Raw genomic sequence first — 21557 nt, 5'->3', positions numbered from 1 at the left:
TGGCTCCCCAAGATTTTACCCACTTGGGCCCAAGCCTAGTGCATTTCAGTACAATCTTACCAACAGAAACTGAAGCTTAGCCAAACCTATTTTTAACTACATACATACACAGTGTTGCCCATCTGTCTTGTTTTCTTGATACATGCTACTACTAGCCAGGCCAATCAGGCACCATGATATCACTTACTGAAAGTGCAGTTTCACGCTTTCCACGGAAAATGTAAATTTACAAATACTTACTGATGGGAGTCCTCTTCTTACCATATACAATAGCAGGTTTTACAGTGTTTGATGTAGAAAAAAAATATATATATATTTAATTAATTTATTTGCCATTAAGTTTGCTGGCAAGAAAAGCCCCTACAAAATTTTCTTGAAGCTAAGAACTCCTGACATGACATCAGTTAAGACTGAGCCCACAATGCCTCACTACATACGTTACTGTATAAGCTATTTTTTCATGCTACATGCAGCAACAGGGGAGTCTTGTATCCCAGTAAGACAAGATGGCAACTATGCCTCACGGGTGAAACAGCCTACATTGAAAATGAGCACGTGATGATGGCTTAGTGAAATCATAATGTAACTAAGTAGCTGTTCCTCTAAAGTAGTGTGCTGATTTTGGCTACCTAAAATGCCTTGCTGGTACTTATACATTATTATACCATGAGCCCCCCAAAACGTGCACGCTGATTGGCCAGCGTGCCCGTTGTAAATCGAGTTATACTAATGGAAAAAGGTCCGGTCGCCCGGACTTTTTTCCATTAGTATAACTCGTTTTTTTAAAACACTGTCTCGCTATGTTAAATGGGTTTAACATAGCGAGACAGCTTTAAAATAAGCAACGGAGATCTCCGTTGCTTATTTTAAAGCTGTCTCGCCATGTTAAACCCATTTAACATAGCGAACAGTGTTTTAAAAAGCAACGGAGAAAGCAAGATCTCCATTGCTTTTTTTAGTGTCTCGCTATGTTAAATGAGTTTAACATAGCGAGACAGTTTTAAAATAAGCAACGGAGATGTCCGTTGCTTATTTTAAAACTGTCTCGCTATGTTAAACTCATTTAACATAGCGAGACACTAAAAAGCAACGGAGATCTTGCTTTCTCCGTTGCTTTTGCCCACAGCTCTGATGTACTGCGCAGGCGCGCAGTACATCAGAACTGCCGCGGATGCCAGACATCTGCGGAAGGGCAGTAAACAGGCATTATACTATGCCATTATTTAAGAAAAGTAATAGTTTATTTTCTTAAATAATGTCATGGTATAATAGCAATAACCCACTTCTGGGTGTGGGTAATGCTAAATTTACCCACGGTTGGCTTTGTTTGGTCCCTCGGGCTTCGCCATCGGGACCAAACCACGCCAACCGTGGGTAAATTTAGCATTACCCACACCCAGGCATGGGTTATTGCTATAATATCAACATCTACACTGCCATCATTTTGCAGGTGTTGCCATATGAAAAAAAGACAGTGGACAGTGAAACTGAGGCATCAAAAACATGTCATAATCTTTGTTTTATTTCCAAAACAACTTGTAGCATTAACATCTGTAATGTGTAATAAACACAGGTGCATGACAAACCCAACAATACAACTGAACACTCTTACTGTAGTGAATCATGGTAGCTTACAGCCAAACAGACTCCCTTAAAAAAGATGAACACAAAAAGGTGAACACGACAGTCACATCAATATTGTGAGTTTACCCTAATAAATAAAAAATGAACCACTATCTTCTAGAATTAAAAAATACAAAAAATAATTTATTCAACAAAAATATCATGCAATAAAGCTGAAAGAAAAGCAATGACATATATATGCATATTTATGACTGCACAATGATAGGAAACATTGGGATAGGAAGGAGAAGCAGAGAATGTTGGAAAAGCTGTAAAGATAAAAACCACATTTCAAAGAATATTGCCAAAATAGGCTCACAGTAAGGTAGGCAAATTTATACTATGGAATGGGATTACATATAAAACAAAACATCAGAAAAAAAACTCAACACCTTCTGCTGAGAGCTCTTCCCAATATATAATGAAACAAAGCAAATTTTAAAACATGACAGAACAGTGTACTTCATTAAACATTCAGAAACGTGCCTCAGTGATGAAAAAAACACTTGCATAAAATCCTGAGACAATTTTACTTCAAGGGACCTGACAATGGGCGCAAGTAAACTTTCCTTTGCCACAATTATGTGACCCATGTATGCACAGCCTGAGGTCAAGAACAATGCAGTATATTACTTCCAACAGAAAAAAAAGCTCACACACCTTCCACAGAGCATCACAGGTATGAATGCACATGTTAGAATTCAAGTTGGCAGCTTCTATGTCATGTTAACTCCCATGTCTTGTTAAAGTCATATTTTTCTAGAAAAATTGTGCCCCGGGGAGGGTGTTTCCAAATTAATTTTATTCTACCTTTTCATCCTGCCTTCCACCTGTATGAAGCCCTTAGAAGTTATAAACTGAAAATGCCTGCTTGTTCAAGAAAAAAAAAATTTTGAAAACAATTCCAGTTCCATCCAGAGAAGTACAGTGCTAGATAACACTAGGAGACATTCATGCTCATAGTGTAAAACAGGACAAGTGGGACAGCACAGTGGTGCAGCGGTAGCATTGTCGCCTCACAGCAATAGGTTCTCCGGTTCGATTCTCCTCTGGAGTGTCTTCTGTGCAGAGTCTGCACATCCTCCCTGCATTCATGTGAGTTTTCTCCAGGTACTCCAGTTTCCTCCCACATTACAAAGACATGCATCTGGAGCATTTCTCCCTCAGCCCCCGTTGAAAATTGGCTTCGTTCCAAGTCAGACTTTCCCAGTAAACAAATGTTAAAATAAAATTAAGAGAGAAATATATCACAGAGTATCTTCGGTATTTTATATTTAACTTGCAGAAGAGCCAAACATCCAGTAATCATATATAAACATGAAGTTCTCCCACTTCTTTGGTTACAACTAACAAGGGTAGAAATAAATAGGTCACAGCTGTGAAGGTAGATGCTGCAACCACGACATCTGGGGTTACATGGCTAATGTGCAATTCTTTAGAAGTCATAAGTCAACTCTAAGAATATATATTTGTATTTCACAGACTTTAATTTTTAATAAGCAGTAACACCAATAAAAAATTGAAATCAGCTTCCAAGAATTGCATACTAATGTGTTAATAACCTAGCATAAACAACTTCTCAGAAATGGGAATTACATGTCAAGCAGATTATTTTAACTTTTACTTTTCCTGAAAATTTTAAGCCTTACCTCAAACTCGTCTGCAATCTTTGGACCATCCAAGAAGAGACGTGTGTTGAGGCATTCAACTGGTCCAAACTGGGAATTGAACTCCTTATACTCATCAAATACCTTTGGGTACATAGCAGCAGACATTACATCTTCTGGTGTGATATCATCTCCATGTTTTTCCTTTAGCTCTTTCTCCAATTTAGTAAAATCCAAGCTGGGTAGTGTAGCTCCTGGTCTTCCTTCAATACGAGGCAAATCTTTCAGAACCTGACAAGTATTGAGCAAAACAAAATCAAGAAAATTTCATTTTGTGAATAACACCATTCCCTTTCAGTTGTAATATAAACATACTCTCTCAGGCAATCTTATTTAACTTTTAAAAATGGCTCTTTGGCAAACATCAAGATTCTGAGTAAAACTGTCCACTACTTCCTGTACTATGGTGGTGGCAGTGGTGGGGGGATCATTACAGGGGAAAAAAAACAAGCAAGACTCTGCCAACACATCAGCTATATGAAGATAACTTTTATGACAAGCTATTCCTTCTTCAGGTGATCACCTTATTAGAAAAATAATTAAAGAACTACACACAACATGGTAGAAGAGTAGTGCAGCATTTAATTATGGTTGGTCTTCTGGTTATAATCCCTGACAGTGTCTTCTGCACAGGTTTTCATCAGAAACTCCACTTTCTAAGCACATCTCAAAAAGTACATGAAAACAAGTCAACAGGGCAAACTACCTTAAGTGCACATGCATCTGTTAACATTTATACTTCCTGTCTAAGAGCTGGTTCCTGCCTGACATCTATTGCTTGCCAGGACACAGTTTAGCACCCTCATAAACAAGAAATGGATAAAATGAGTACTGTTAATGAAAGCATGCAGGTACCATCAGAAAAACTTAAAAATAAATGGTCATGTACACATGGGTTCATATCATATGAGAGATATTCTGAAACGTTAATCTCCAAAAGATCGACACTACATGGTTGATTGTCTCGGAATGTCGACTGTATGGTAGAGTGCCATAAGACTGTTGTAAATCAAACAGCAGTAGTGTGGGAAATCAAGGAATTTGCCCTTTTCCCCATGGCAGCATGATCTCACAGGAGGCATATCTAATTTGTGTGTGTGTGTGGGGGGGGGGGGGGGGCTTGTCCCCCTTTCCTGTAAAACCCAAGTATTAGATTTGTTTGCATTTTCGATGTTTGAGTACATCAAGTATCGTTTCTCGATTATGTATGGTTTGACATTCTGAAATGTGAATTATATGATATAAATCAATATACATAAACATGCTTAACATATATTGTATAAAAAAGTCATAATACTGTTATATTTTCACTGTTGCTACAACCTGTAGTCCAACTGCATTAGTTAAGGTGGAGTTGGGGCCAACTTCCTCCAACATGAGAATTTTGAGGAGCACAGAGCTCTCTTCCAAAAAACTGCCTCAGGGTAACAGCAAAACTGGAAAAGACAGCATTCCCAATTAAGCCTCTGAACTGAATTTATTAGCAAAACTGGAAGAAATGGCATTGCCAATTAAGAATTTGAATGAAATTTACTTTCTAACAAAATGACGTATGCTCACATATATAAAATCATCCCGAGATACTAAAGTAAACCTTTCAGTTTAGTGTTTTCTGATTCTTTTACTAATATATTTACTTTCTTGCAATTTTTAGGCTATATTGCACTGCATAAAGAGCCTTTATATGGTGAAATATCTGCCCTACTTCTACTGCAGCTTGCCAGTTCTTTGAAGTACTGTATGACAGCAATCCAGAATCATAAGAAAAGATCCTTTACCGTTTCCCTTTGGGCAATGAAAAATGGAACTCAAAGGAATTAGGGTCTGGCTCTGCAGAGATTTAGAAACTGGAATCATGCAAACATTGAGGACTTACAGTCATTATGGTTGGCATAAAGTTTCACCTCACAAGCACAAGGTATAGGATTCAATCCTGTCCTCTGGTCAACATCCATGTAGAGTTTGCATGCATTCCCAGTGTTTCTAGGGGCTCCAACCACCTACCAAAACTGCTGAATGTTTCACTTAGGGCTCACCCAAAAAGTGAATGGTCCTGTGGGCAGCAGCACAGACACTAGGTCATGAGTATCAGGGGAAGAGTTGTGTACACCAACCACTTTAGGTACCAACTCTGGTTCACAGCATCCTCTAGACAGGAGAACAAGACTGTGCGCTGTGTCAGGGTGAACCACTAGGTGTCAAATTGGCCCTAGGTGATTGGGTCATGTTGCCAAAATGAGCAAGGGTATTTGCTGGGAATGAGTGATTTCACAACCCTGTCTATTACAACATATGCCAGGGACCCATGACAACAGTGGGAGGGGTCTATGCCTCTCTCTCTTAGCTAGTGTGTGCCCGTCATAAAGCCCAGCAGCCCTGGATCACTAAGATACTTGCCACTTGCCCAGCCTAGGTTATCTGGGCTAGCTCTGTTGAATGAAAGCTTTAAATAAAACCAATAAACCTGCCAAACATGAACTGCAGACTGCTATACCGAATAGAAAGATTCACTGAAAGGATGCGTCTTGGAAGTGGAGGACATGATGGTAAGGAGGAGACTGGACATCCTGTGTATCCAGGAGATAAGGTGGAACATCAGTGCAGCAAAGCCTTACGTTTTTTGACTCTTGGCTTTGGATCCAGTCAGGGGAAGGGCAAACTAATAATGGTGTGGGAACTGCGGTGAGAGTCTTCTAAAGACAGAATTAGTGATAAACTCATGGCAATCAGACTCCAGTGTAAAGATACCTGAGATTATGAATACTGCCCTATGGCCACACCACAGGGTTGTGGTGGTAAGGAAAACAATCTTCAGTCAGCCGTTGTAGGACCTAGTAGATAAAAGCAGGACAACATGAGATGGTACCAATAACAGAGATTATGAATGCTCATAGCGGAGACAGACAAACCAGAAAATGAGGACTGCCTTGGTCCAAAAGAGTGGGACAAAGAATAAGAGGCCATTCCTGATTTCTGTCTGGCAAATGGCTTGATGGTAGCAAATCATGGTTCATCAAAAGAGACAACCAACACACAACTCAGGTAGACTTCCTCCTAGCAAGGAAAAAGTACTGGGGTAGAATCAGAGACTGCAAAGTTGTCCCCAGTGAAACAGCTGGCCCACAACATAAATCATTGCTGCCTACAATAAACTGCAAGCAGTGGTCAGAAAAGGCTCTAATGGCAACTGAGACCATTCTCAAGACCTGAAAGTTGAGTGGATCAAAAGCACAGGAGTTGAAGAAAATCCTCAGGACTCCTCAGGAAGAAGAGGGAATAGGTGAAGTTGAAGAAGAAGAATGGCAACATCTCAAAGCAGCATGCGTGAGGACTACAGAATAAATATGCAGCCAAGCCAGGTATGGAAATAAAGTACATAAGAGAAGCTAACAGCACAATGCAAACGTCCAGAAAGTTATCAAAAGAATAGAGATGTGCAGGAAAAGGTGGGAAATAGAAGAGGTGGACAAGGCTAAGCAGGATTATCGTCTGGCTAATAAAGGGGCTAAGTAACCAGAGTAGCAAAGAACAATTCATCAAGAAGCACTCTACTAGTTTCTGGAAAGTGATTCGACAGATAGCACAAAGAAACTACATCAGGTTGTAAGACAAAGACAAGAAAGATGAAGACAGCCATCAGATACCATTCGTAAGGTATTTCATCAACAACCTTCTCACTGGTCTATAGGACAAAGGTAGGTGGAATACTTATTTCAAGCTGATTCTGAATGAAGAAACCATCACAGAAGCTGTACTGCTCCATACATAGCCTATGATGAACAAAGAAGAAAAGCCTGCCCTAGAAAAAGCGCAGCACTTAAAGGAAGTCAGGGAAAGTAACAAGCTGAGATAAGGTTCACAGCTGATACGAACAAGAATCTGGGTGGGTTACAGGAGAAATGGCTCCTGAGGCTGCTCACAACAGTGTGGAGAAAAAAGGGTACTCTAAATGACTGGAAAATGAATACTCTAACGCCAATGTACAAGAACAAAGGGGAAATTCCAAATGTGGGAAAATAAGACGGCAGATGAGCAGATCAGAATGCAGCACAACCAACCCAATGTTTGCAGTAAGACAGGCAGTGCAGAAGAAGTCGGAGCTGAGAAGGGAGTCCATCTGTGAATTTCTAGAATTGGAGAAAGCATATGACAAAGTCAGAAGAAAGCAGATTTGTGCAGTACTTAAATGGTTCGAAGTCCTGGAAACACTGGTAGAATTAGTGCAGGCTATGTACAAGGACCCATCAACATAAGTACAAACAGTGTTCAGACTCGCACATAAGTTCCTAGTGAGAGTTGAAGTGCATCAGAGTTCGGCTCTGAACCCCCTGCTGTTCATACTGGTGATGGAGTAAATTACCAAACAGGCTGGAAGGGAGACAGATCAGCAAAGCTGCTGTATGCAGATTATGTGGAATTACAAGCAGACTCTGAACAAGAACTTCAGCAAAGGATAGGGGAATGGAATGCAAAACTGAAGGCACATGGGATGAAACAGTACAGATAAGACAACTGTCACGACACCAACAAGGAATATCAGAAGAAGCTAAAAACTGAGATAGAAAGGAAAAGAGTGGAACATGTTAACAGCTTCAACTATCTAGAGATGAGAATGAGGACAGGAACAGTCTGAATGAAGAGGACAAAGCAGAATCAGTGGACTGCAGCCAGCTGGCACAGAGTGTATTTGGTTATGTATGACAAAGAATGCCACAGAAGCTGAAAAGCAAGGTATACAAAACATTGGTGTGACCATTACTTTTGTATGGCAGGGCAGTTGAGGAAATTACCGGTGAAGGAAATGAACTGCTTGAGACAGATGGTAGGATGCATACAGTGGGATAGACAAAGGAATGATAACATCAGAGAAGAAGCCAAAGTAACACCATTTGTACCAACTCAGCACAGATCCTCGTGGTGGCCTGCAGAGTGATCCAAGCAGCAGAGAGCTAAAAGAGTGACTTTCTACCAGATATAAGTATTTTTTGTGGCTTTCCCACTGTTATTAAGCTAGCGACTGCATTTCGCCTGTTTTACTGCTACTTTAAGTGATTTCTGCATTTTACACTGTTTATTGCACTTTAAGTTACTAATTGTTGCAAATTGTTTCTGTAGGCTACACACTAAAGTGCGCTAGCCGATTTACAGCATTTATAGCATTTACTGTCTGTTTTTTTCCTTATCTCTGTAATAAAACAAAAAAATCTCTTGTTTTCCGCCTTACTGAACTAGAGTAGTCCAGTTTCAGAGTTGCTGATCCCTGGGCTTTGTTTTTAGTTCCTGTTACTGATCCATTGCCTTATTAGGAAGGAGGGAAGTTTTTTGCTTACCAGTGGGAGTGGGAAGCACTGAGCGGCCTTTCTGTCCGATTTGGTGAAGTTTCAGCCAAAAACTAGTAGTCCATTGGTCGTTTTGGGCCAATTCCTAGCTCCCTTCAGCCCCCTGCTATAAAACACGCTAAACGCGCGTTAGCGCGGAGTTGCCACTGTTGCACACAAGAGCAGCGGCGGTTAAACAAGGTTAACTATTCGGGCCATCTAAATTCCACTCTTCAAATTTTCGCTTAGAACTACCTTCCTCGAGCTGTACTGCTGATCTAACCAGCATATCCTATAACTGAAAAGTTCATCTCTACTTGATTCCCAAGTAGACTATTCTCTATCTGTAAAGCCTAGCACTTACTCCTACAGTACTTGCACCTTGATAAAGCACTGTTATTATAGATAGTATCCCACCAGCCTAAAACCCACTTCCCCCGGAGTCCTTTGAAAGTCTCTTTATCTACTACTTCTAGTATGTCGAGGGATCAGTTGCTAGTGTCCTCTCCAGCTCAACTGGTGAACCTGGGAATATTGAGGCAATGTTACAATTGCCTCATGTACACAGACAATCCTCTCCTCCTCCCACAAAACACAAATACATGCGAGAGATGCAACTATACGGCCAAACTGGAGGCTGAGCTCTCTCAACATAGGACTGGCAAGACCAGACAGGAGGAGAAGGTAACCACACACAATACATACCCAGTCACACATGGTACCATCACAACTTCAAATCATACTCACACAAAGACATACTCGGAGGCTCTGATCAAAAATTTACCAAAACAGCAGAGGCCACCAAAGCAGACACCCAAACAACTACCACCTCACGACCCAACACATGCAACACATAGACCACACAGTCAGAGTGTCAAACAGTCACAGCCCTTAAGGCCAAACAAAATGCCAGACACACTTGTCATTGGTGATTCCATAGTCAGACGCACTGACGTCCCGCTCACCAGACTGAGTAAGGAGAAGGTCACAGTAAGCTGCCTGTCGGGCGCTAGAATCCGCCACATAACGCAAGCACTCAGGTCTCTCAACAGCAGGTACAAGTACGACTCAGTCATTGTCCACGCTGGTGTCAACGACCTGAGACGTACCTCCTTGGACTACATGAAAAGGGACATCGAGGAGTTCTCTGATTATGTAGCCCAGGCAGGTATGACCCTGACCTTGAGCAGTATCCTACCTTCACCTAGAATGATGCCACAATACAGTGATAAGATGATCAGCTTTAATAATTGGCTTAAATTCTGGTGTCATTCAAAGGGGATCCAATGTCTGTCTGCCTGGGATGACATGCTGGACAAGCCACGCTGCTTCACAAGGGACGGCTTGCACCTGTCACCCTGGGCTTCGGATATTGGCAAAGGCTCCTGCCACCCCCATAGTGCCTTTTTAGGCAAGGCTCAAATTCTAAACCTACCACCCTAGAACACCAAAAGGAAAAAAACTAAGGCTAATGCTGCTCAATGCCAGAAGTCTCACTCTCAAGATGCACGCACTCGAGGCCCTTCTCAATATGGAGAACATTGATGTCTGTACTGTGACAGAAACCTGGTTCAAGGCTCCTGAGAGCACCCCAGCACTAACAGGTTTCACCTCATATCATGCGTTCCGGCCCCAAAATCTGGACAACACCAAGAAAGGAGTTGATGTGTCCATATTCATAAAGGACACCCACACCTCAAGGTTGGTGGCAACGCACGATGCATTGGAGACCATCCAGGTGCAATTAACCATAGGCAAGACTGCTCTGCAATTTGTAGCATGTTACAGGCCACCCTCTCAAACTCAGGAACCTCACATGGCCTTCCTGAAAACATTGGAGGGATAAATGTATCTCCAAACACCATCATACTAGGTGACTTCAACTACCCTAATATAGACTGGGAACACTACTCAAGCCCGAACACTCTAACCCAAAGATTCCTGGAGTTCATAAACTCAAATGCCATGGAACAACTAGTCACCATCCCCACAAGAGGAGAAAACATACTTGATCTCATCATCACGAACATGGGATCAAAATGTTCAACACCGAAGTATATCCCTCACTGGTGAGATCAGATCATAAACTAATCTCGCTGGAGGTCCTCATCCCGCCCCACCTGAAACAAAAAGACCACAGTGAAAAACTTCTCAAAAGCAGATTTCACACTTCTAAAAACTAGTGTGGTCTCCTTTAAGGCCCCTGAGCCAGTGGTAAACATTACTCAAACCGCTGAATCACTTACAAATGCCTTCTACCAGCACCTACAGGACTGCATGGATCAGGCAATCCCAAACAAAACTAAGACTCTCTGTACCAAAGGCAAGCGTCCAGTCTGGTGGACCCCAGCCATAAACGAGCTCTACAACAAAAGGAGGAAGCTACTACAAGATAGAGCAAAATCCTTGAAAGGTAAGACACCTTTGATCATTATAAGTAAAAAACTAAGAGCTCTCAAAATCATCCAAGGCAAATTTTGAGAGAAAAATCGCCAAGGACTCTAAAGAGAATCATAAGGCCTTCTTTAGCTATGTTAGAAACCTAGGAGGAAACTCCCAGATATGCCCAGAATTAGTTCAAAATGATGTGAAAATTACTGAACCTACACACATTGCTAACATACTGGCTGACAGGTTCAGTGCAAACTTCTCCCCCCCCCAAAAGGAGAGATATCTATTCCAGAGGATTGTAGCCCCAGAAACCTGTCCAACGCCCAGGGAGGAACTGCCCTCACTAAGGCAAAAACACAGCATCCATGGGACCGGATGGTGTCCCGGCTGTGTGCTTCATGAACTCAACGAGGAATTAAACCCACAGTTAGGACAGCTGTTTAATCTTAGCCTCACCTCAGGATACGTACCCAAGGAGTGGCGCACGGCGACTGTGGTCCCACTTCATAAGGGCGGTGCCTCCACAGACCCTGGAAATTACCGCCCCATTAGCTTGACAAGCCTTATCTGCAAAGCCATGGAGAGGATCACAATGGAACTCATAAATAAAGACATAGGGAACTTGCAGACTTTGGATCCAACCCAGTTTGGCTTTGTCAAAGGCAGATCCTGCCTCTTAAACTTGGTTGACTTTTTTCGAGACAGTCAGCAAGGCCATTGATGAGGAAAGGCAGTCCATACGGCCTACCTCGACCTGGCAAAGGCCTTGACACAATACCCCACTCAGGTATCATCGAAAAACTCATCAGCTTGAATGTAAACCCATACATCACAAGATGGGTTGCAAACTGGCTAAGTGACAGAACCCACAGGGTCAGAGTTGCTGGAGCCATGTCAGACTCAAAGCCTGTCACAAGTGGTGTCCCACAGGGCTCAGTCCTGGGTCCACTCTTGTTCGGCATCTACTTTTCTGAAGTACAAGCAAACACAGGAGGGTTATGGCTGACAAAGTTTGCAGATGACTGCAAACTGGGCGCCATAGTCGAAAACACATCTGACACAGATATCCTCCAGAAGGGCCTCACAGAAATGGATAACTGGTGCCAGAGCCATGGCCTGAAGTTAAACGCCAAAAATGCATAGTCATACCCTTCGGGAAAAACAAGGTTACCCCTAGCTACCATATAGGTGGCAATCCACTGAGCACAGAAAAAGTCATCAGGGATCTGGGGACCCAAGTTGACAGTAGCCTTCGCTTGACACTCATGTTGCTAAAGTAGTTAGGAAAACCTTCTATATCGCCCACCTGATCATGAAGGGATTCACATCTAGATCAAGGGAGGTCATCGTCCCCTGTACTCATCACTCATTAGACCTATGATTGAGTACAATGCCCGTTCGAATGTATCTGACCAGACACCTGCTGCAGCTTGAAAGGCCCCAAAAGTTCCTCACCAAAAGGATAAAGGGTCTCAAAAATATGTCTTATGCTGCCCGACTGAAAGAACTCCAGCTCTATTCAGTCTCATACCGCTTGCTCAGAGGTGACCTGTGCCTGACATATAAGGCCATGTCAAACCCAGATTTGATGAATATGCTTCACCTCAAAAATCTAGATCCCTCAGAACCACAAGGGCGGGAGACTTAAACCTTGACACGGTTATAAATAGAACGTGCTGGAGGGACAGATTCATCACCCAGAGACTCCCTATGCTGTGGAACAAAATCCCGGTACATGTGAGGCAGAGCACCTCGCTGGCCTTGTTCAAGAGGAATCTTGACCAATGGATGGGAGATCGCAGATATACCCCAGGGATTACTTCAGTGTCACTGCTTGACAGAGGCACAGAAAAATGATAGGCATAGTTTTTATTCAAACTAAAGGGGTGGCGAAAGCCACATAACTATGGGCTAGGCTTATAAATGCCCTTGGGCAGATAGCCTAGTATGAACCTATGAACCTATGAACCTATTTGCAGAGAAGGTCAAAGAGAACAAATTACAGCTGTTCAGGTACATGCGCAGGAAAGCAAAAGATGATTTGGTGAAAAAGATGTGAGGAGATAGGAAGAAGGTAAGAGGAAATGTGGACATCCAGTAAAAGGATAGATGGATTGCATGAGATAGGACCTGAAACGGTCAGACATGACTGTCAAAGGATGTAGGAGAGTGGCACTGAACTGACACAGCTGGCAACATGCAGAAAATAGGGGGTGATGATGATGATTGGGGACCTGCAGAGATGAACAAAATATTTTTCCATGCTTTCATTCATCATTTGATCAGTATTTGCAACAAAAGCCAAGATATCTGACCTACAAGATGAATAAAAGTAAATCTCCAAAGGCTGCTACTATGACTGTAGTGTGGAATGTTTAAAATAAATGCTCGTGCTAATCTTTTAGAGTCCCAAGTAAATCAGACAGGCTTTCTGCAGTCAGTCTTGAAATATCTGGTCTATGTTTCAATTGGGACTATATTACAACACCGAAGTTTCAAAATTTCGAATGTTCTAATATCGAACCCTATTCAGCGAAAACTGAAAACATCGAACATACAGAACAGCGAATTTTTTCCTAGGGAAAAAATTTGCTGTTCCAAAACACATACACACAACACAAGCACACCAAACAAACAGTAATCCACACACATACACCTAAAATCTTACACCTAACCCTACACTAAACTATACACACACCACTAACTATCCACTTACCTTAACCCAAACCCTAAGGTCCGTCACTATCACACACTCACCTCTCCCGCGCTTTACCCTAACTCACCTACCCCGCCCTAACCCTCACGTCCACACAACTGCACACATGCCTAACCCGCACCCTAACTCTAATTCACTTAACCCGCCCTAACCCTCATGTCCACACAATCGCACACATACCTAACCCGCACTCAATCCCACACTTACCTGAACCCAACCCGTAACATTCCACCACAGCGCTGAAAATACCCAAGCAACAGAAATGGACAACGGAATTCTTTCCCTAGGAAAAAATTTGGTTTTCTGTTGCTTAGATGTTTTCAGTTTTCGCTGAATAGGGTTCGATATTAGAACATTCGAAGTTTTGAAACTTCGATGTTCTAACAGAGACCCATTTCAATTGCCTGCCAAAAGGTTGTCTTTTATTTTAGCATAAAGTTCACCTACTCAAAATTACAGTCCAGAAAAAGGCTAATGCAGTTAATGGAAGTCAGGCTTTCTGTATTTTATCAGAAAGTAAAAACTTCAACTGCTTAAAGCCCTTACGTGGCTTACGAACTGTAGGAATGAACAAAAGCAGTCTCCAGCAAGCCTGTATATTATAACTCTTCATGTAAAATGAAAATCTGACAATGGATTTGCTAGACACAACAAAGAAATATAGCAGTATGCAGGCCACATGGGGATGTTTAAGAAGTTAATGCATCACAAGACTTCCGCAGTGGACTATACCTATTTTATGACGCGGTCTTCAAGGACATCTCTTGGCACCTAAAAGTCTACTCCAACTACACACACTCCTTTTCACTGTTAAGTGAACCTAAATCTTCAATCCAGTCATAATTCTCTTAAAGCAGTACTCTTTGACAAGACACGACTCCATTTTTGGAAGTGATGAAATTTACAGAACAGCCGACAACTCTTACCATAATGTTAGGCTAGTATAACAGCATGGCTGACAAAGAGAGTGAAGCAATCTGCAAAAAAACAAAAAAGAAAAAGATACTGTTTGCCGAAAAACAGCCACCAGTGGTCACTTGTTTATCTATTAATAAACCTGCTGAACCAGCACAGCTCCGGATGATGAAGGGGTATTCATAACCCTCTTGTCAATAACTAACAAAAACATGCTGAATGTAACAGAGCCTTAAATGTGTTGTCCTTTCACCTCAAAAAGATGTATAGAAAACTGCCTTAGATGGAAGAGCTGGGAATACACCAACAAGTACACTTAAAGGACACAGAGGATGGTAAAACACAAAAGCCAGCCATTTCACTAAGCAACATTAATTGCACTTTTTAAAGGCTATGAATGCAAGGATCAACACTCCTAAAAGGCATAAAAAGATTCAGTCTCTCACCATACTCTGCCAGTTTAGCAAACCACTTTCCTGCAGTAACTCATCTGTAGCCAAGGAACATTCTGGGCTTCCTCCTATTCCACATTCTGCCCTCCTCCCTGTGATACTTATGATGCATGCTTAACAAGAATAACCTTGTCTCAAGTTTCCATAGTAATCTTGTCTCCAATGACCAGTCTCTCTCTCATCCTGCCCGCACGTTTGGCTCTGAAGAACAATCAGATTGGTGCCACAGAACCTTATTTAGGTAACTGTCTGGCACAGCTAGTCCAGGCTCACTCAGCCTCCATCACAAATCTCTAAAAACTACTTCTTCCATTACAAGTCTTCCATTGTTTTCATTCTGAAGACAGACATGATGGACTCTCTAAATACCCACAAATGGGTAAGGAGTGCAGATTGGTGTCACAGAACCATATTTAGGTAACTGCCTGGCACAGCTAGTCCAGGCTCACTCAGCCTCCATCACAAATCTCTAAAAACTACTTCTTCCATTACAAGTCTTCCAATGTTTTCATTCTGAAGACAGACATGATGGACTCTCTAAATACCCACAAATGGGTAAGAAGTGCAGTGTGGCTTTTCCCTAACAATGAATTTCCATTACAAAGTAAAATCTGATGCTGGGCCTTAATTATGCCCTTAACTGGTGAGCACATTCTGATTTTATATTTAATTTACTTGCTATGTTGACTCTATTTGAAGGGACAATGCTCTTGGAGATGGAGTTGGGTTGAAAAAGAATATTTCTACAGCTTTCTTCTACACTACACTTAAACTACACATTTTAATTTTATTTTGAACCAGAATATCCTTAATGGTTGCTTACATAGTATAGCATTCATAACTATGAACTGCTGATGCTAGCCCCTTCAGCATACTGAGTTCAAGCCCAGATAGAAATGCTAAGTAGCTAAACCTGAAAGGGTGAGCTCTAACTTTCTAAACAGTCAGACCTGTAAATCACCAACCTGATTGTTTCAAGCCAGAAAGGCATCCGTGGCTGTTCTCGCTCCGTTCGCCCTGCGGGCTCACTCTGCTCCCCCTACCCTACTCCCATTCCCACCCACCCCATTTCAATTTGATTTATACCCATAGACCACCCCTCCCAATTACCAAAAGCCACCACCCCTACTACTCTATCACACTCCACTACCCAGTCAGCCCTCTTAACTGGTCTACTACATCCTCAGCACAGTATCCAATTACTCTATGAACCCTCCCTTATATAAATAACAATGAACGCATTACCAGCAACAGCCACTCTAACCCTTCTTCCATATGCAATCTCCATAGCTATCCTACTTCTCCTCTCATCCTTAACCAGCTACCATTGTCCATCACCATGTTCCCCACAACAATACCCCCCCGACAGACCTCAGCCCTAGACTGTAATTCAGCCCCACTAAACTTTCTATTTACTCCACACCGATTATCACTAACACAGATTGCTTCCAACAAGGAGTAGGTACCACACCTATCTAAAGCATACTAAAATCATCATAAAACTCAACAAGCTCTACCAGTCTTTACTAAAAAAAACTCATAAGTAGTGGGGAAATGCAAATCAAGTCCAGCCACAAAGTACAGTTGTTACACTTACCATAAATGTAGATGTTCGAGTGTATTCACTGTTGCAGTCATTACATTTGGGTAATCTGCTGGCAGGTTCCTCTCAGTCGGCCTGAATTCCAAAGTCTTGGGTCCTGCGTCGGTTTTTGTCTCCTCTTCCATGACGTCAGGTCGTCAGGGGTATAAAACATGCAGCTGACGCCATTTTCTTTAGTTTTTCTTGCCCCCAATGTCAGGTGCCCCCCAAAAGGTAGCAACATTATATATATATATATATATATATATATATATATATATATATATATATATATATATATATATACACACACATGCATCAATATAAACTTTACCTTCATCTACAAGCAAATACACCACATAGGTTGTAGAAGATAGAGAAGGAAAGATAAACTCCAGAATGACAGGGGGGTGGCGGGAGGGTAACCTGGACTGCAACAGTGAATACACTCGAACATCTACATTTATGGTAAGTGTACACAACTGTACTATGTTCTTCGTGTTTCACTGGTGCAGTCATTACAGTTGGGTAGAATCCCAAAGCTATGGTTGAGAGGCTGGAGCTAAACAGCATTAGGTGCGGCTAAAAGGCCCTGCAGAACTGCAGTGGCAAAACCTGCCCTGGACTTAGAGTAAAGAGGCAAATGATGATGCTTTGTAAAGGTGTGAATAGAACTCAAGTAGCAGCCTCTAGAATGTTTGGATAATACTCCTCTGAGAAAGGCTGCTGAAGTAGCTGCAGCTCTGGTGGAATGAGACCTAATGCCCTTCGGCACAGGCTTACCATGGTGTGAGTAGCAGAAACGGATGCAGTGGCTTATCCACTTTGAAACTGTCTGCTTTGAAATAGCCTTTCCTTCTGATCCTGCAGTATATGACACTAGTAATTGCTCAGTTTTTCTTACAGCTTTAGTCCTGCTCAAGTAGAATCTTAGCTGTATGTGTACGTCCAAGGAATGCAGAATTCTCTACCCCTTGTTCTGCGGATTTGGATAAAAGGTTGGCAGATGAATTGTTTGGTTAAGAGCCACACTGGAAACCACCTTAGGCATAAATGTAGGATTTGTCCTGAGAGACACCCTGTCTGGGTAAAATATGATAAAAGGCTCTACAGCCATGAGGGCCTGTAGCTCTGAAACTCTTCTTGCTGAAGTAATTCCTAGTAGCAGAACTGTTTTCCATGATAAGAACTTTATATCAGCAGTAGCAGCTGTTTCTAATGGAGGCAGGGTGAGCTTTTCCAACACATAATTGAGGTCCCATGCAAGTAATGGTGATCTTCTAGGAGGCCTTAAATTTTTGGCTCCTTTAAGATACTGTTTTAGTAAAGGATGAGAGAAGATTGGTGGCTCTGTATTGTAATGAGCCAAAATGGCAGAGGCATGGATTTTAATTGATAAGAAAGATAAGTCTTGTCAAGCATCTCAGTTAAGTATTGTAATATCTGAGGAATATTTGGTTCTGCTGTATCAGTTCCTTGTGCTTGATTACAAGCACAGAATCTCTTCCATTTGTCAGCATAAGATTTTCTAGTACTAGGCCTTCTGGCTTCCAAAATGTCATCCATCACAGCTTTACTGAGAGGTGGTGTTTGTATAACTACATGATCAGCCATGCTGCCAGGTTCAGTGTCTGTAGTTGATTGTGCAGGATCTGATTGTTTTGCTGTGACAGTAGTTGAGGTCTTTGAGGTAAGGTCCAAGCTGGGTACTGAGACAAATTCCTTAGGATTGGGTACCAGTATTGGCGGGGCCAGTCCGGGGCAATTAGTATCATCTTTGGTTTCTCTTGTCTGTCTATTAGGAGGACCTTGGGGAGAAGAGGCAGAGGAGGAAAGGCGTAAACTGATAGGTTTTTCCAACTGAAGGATAGGACGTCCACTTTCCATGCTTGTCTGTGATAAGTCCTTGTGCAGAATCTTTTTAATTGATAATTTTGAGGAAAGGCAAATAGATCTATGTCTGGGCTCCCCCATTTCTCTGTTATCATGCTGAAGACTTGTGGATCTAGCTTCCACTCGTGTGGGTCCATAAGGTTTCTGCTTAAATCGTCTGCCAGAGTATTTTGCTTTCCTGGCAGGAATTCAGCTTGAAGATGCATTTGGTAGGTCAAAGCTGTGTTCCACAGTGCCATGGCTAATCTGCAAAGGGGGTATGACTGTGTGCCCCCTTGCTTGTTTATATACCATGACTGTGGTGTTGTTCATCTTTGTCATTAGTTGTCCTGGATGAAGTAAGTCCTTGAAGGTTGTTAGGGCATTTTGAACAGCTAGCATCTCTTTCTGGCTGACATGTAGATGCATTTGTTTTGAGGTCCATATGCCCTGAATGCATCTTCCTGCCATGTGGGCCCCCAGGCATAACCTGATGCGTCTGTTGTTATGGTTTGGCTGGCAGGGGGTAGAATGAAGGCCCATCCCATGTTTTGGTGACATGCCTTTACCCACTATAGAAACTCCTGTTGTAGGCAGGGAATGAGAGGAATCATTGCTTCCAGAATGTGAGAATGTTGACTCCATAAACTTTGTAGGTACCACTGAAGTTTCCTCATATGCAGTCTTGCATATGGAATCAGTAGAATGCAGGATGCCATGAAACACAGAGCCCGCAGAATTTGTCTTGCAGATAACTGGGTTTTTGTTGCCATCAGTTTGAAGTAAGTAGTCAGTTGCCTTTGTTTGTCTGGCATGAGGTAAGCCATCTGGGCAGTTGTATTCAAGCTTGCACCCAATAATGTTATCTTTTGAGAGGGTTCCAGTTGTGATTTCTTTTCGTTTATTGTGTACCCTAGGCATGTTAGAAGCCTTTTCACAAACGCCAGATGTTGAAGAAGAGTGTCCTTGTTCTCTGCTTGAATGAGACAGTCATCCAAATAAGGGTATATTTGTATACTTCTTTGTCTGCAAAATGCAATTACTGGTACCAGGCACTTTGTAAAGACCCTGAGTGCAGTAGATAAGCCAAAGGGCAGTGCAGAGAATTGGTAATGCACTAAGCCAGCCTTGAATTTGAGGTACCTTCTGCACGAATGTCTTATTGGGAAGATGCAGGTATGCCTCTTTTAGGTCTAATGTCACCAGCCAAGCATTCTTGCCCAGCATGGGCAGAAGCTGCTGCAAAGTCAGCATTTTAACTTTTAGAATGTCCAGGTATGTGTTCAAAATCGATAAATCTAGTATTGGCCACCAGGCCTTGTCCTTTCTGGGTACCAAGAACAGTCGAGTAAAACATTGCCCTTTTTCCTGTTCTGGTACTGGCTGAATGGCCCCCATATCCATGAGGGACGTAACTTGTTTCTGTGCCTCTGCCCATTGATTTTTTGGCAGATCTGGTCAACCACTTGCCATTGGCAGAGTGTGGAAATGGAATCTGTATCCCTGTGATACTATATTTAACACCCACTTGTCCTGGGTTATTAACTGCCAATTCTGAGCAAAAAGTGCTAATTTTCCACCTAAGGGTGCTGCCAAAAGGTAAGTGCTTGGTGTAGGCAGAGGGAAGTCATTGGGACTGTTTTCTGTTGGTTTGCGCTTTATCTCCTCCAGATTTGGAGGTGGAAGCGCCCCATTGCTTTGACCTGTATGAATCTTGCGCCTGGTATCTGGAACCCTTAGGGCGTCGGGATTTGTCCCTTTGAGCTCTGTCTGACACAGAAAAGGACCAATTTTTGGTAGGCCAATGTCTACTGAATCTTGGTGGCTGCACTTGTAAGAAGTCTTTAACAGTTTGCATAGACTTAGCTTTGTCTTCCATTTTCTTTAAAACCTCTTTTGCCTTAACACCAAACAGAGTATCATGCTGTAAAGGTGCATCTAGCAATTTAGCTTTAACATGATCAGGGAAATTTTGTTCTTTTAGCCAGGCATGCCTCCTAATCACAGATCCAGTAACTGCAGCCCTGCAGGAGGCCTCTAAGGAATCAAAACCACATTGCAAAGTATGCTTTCCAACCTGTTCATGCAATAATTCCTGTAATTCTTTATTTTCTGCACATTCAGAAATCAACATCATTTTCTGTTTCAGCAATCCCATAACATGTTGTTGATACTTAAGCATATGAAATTGACAGTTTAAGTCCCTGATTGCCAAGGTTGCAGATGTATAAACCTTTTTTCCCCATCTGTCCAGTGCCCTTGAATCTCTGTTAGAGGGGGTAGGGTTTTTTGCTGTTGAGGCCTTAACTCCCTTTGGACCCTGTGAAATAGTTTCAGGATCAGCAGCAGGGTTTCTAAATAAAAAAATGATGTGAGTCAGGCTTATTGGGAGCCGGAGGTCAGGGGTCATACTTGACTCCAAAAACACATCATCCACAATGTCTAAAACAGGGGGAATGGCTAAAGGCCTGTGCTGAGGGAGAAGAAGGAAATCCCTGAACCTCTTTTTTGATTCTGAGATATCTTGACTCTCCCAGTGAAAATGCTCCCTCAAAGTATGCAAGGTTTCTCCAAAACAATAATCCTCTGGAGGAGATGCAGATGGTATAGACTCCTCTGCATCAGACTCCTCATAGGGAGGTATAAATAATTCCTGATCAGAAGAGGAATCAGAAGAAATAGAAACTGATCTGAAGATTAATAATTAGTGTCTTGCCTAGGCCTCTTATCTGGAGGGGAAGGTAATAAGGTCTTCAGCCATTTTGATCATCTGTTTTTTAGGCATAGAGGCCCGTGCAAGTGGCTCATGCATCATTTTTTTAGACTTAGAAGTTGCTTTTGTCTTTGCAGCTGTCGGTTTGATATACAAATGTTGAGGTCTGAATACACCCTCAGAAGCTGGTGCCTGCTCAGCGGCTCCGGACCCATCCGAGGGAGATACATCCATCGGTTCAATACCTTAAGTATCTTGCGGTATTGCTGGACTCCACATGGGTGTCGGTAGAGGCCTGCGAATCGAAG

General features: G+C 42.2%; 1 protein-coding gene across 4 annotated transcripts in view; it reads right to left on the bottom strand.

Moving 5' to 3' along the window:
• Nucleotides 1-21557, bottom strand: part of PC (pyruvate carboxylase) — a 2844646-nt gene that overhangs the window by 116564 nt on the left and 2706525 nt on the right. For all 4 annotated transcript variants that reach the window (XM_044073797.1, XM_044073795.1, XM_044073794.1 and 1 more), the window contains exon 19: nucleotides 3273-3521. In XM_044073797.1, the coding sequence (XP_043929732.1) occupies nucleotides 3273-3521 (249 nt within the window). The remainder of the gene's footprint in view (nucleotides 1-3272; nucleotides 3522-21557) is intronic.

The sequence above is a fragment of the Protopterus annectens genome, chromosome 6.part0 (genome assembly GCF_019279795.1).
Source record: "Protopterus annectens isolate FY-2018-M chromosome 6.part0, PAN1.0, whole genome shotgun sequence".
In the NCBI taxonomy this organism is placed as follows: domain Eukaryota; kingdom Metazoa; phylum Chordata; order Ceratodontiformes; family Protopteridae; genus Protopterus; species Protopterus annectens.
This window is presented reverse-complemented; position numbering and strand designations above follow the sequence as displayed.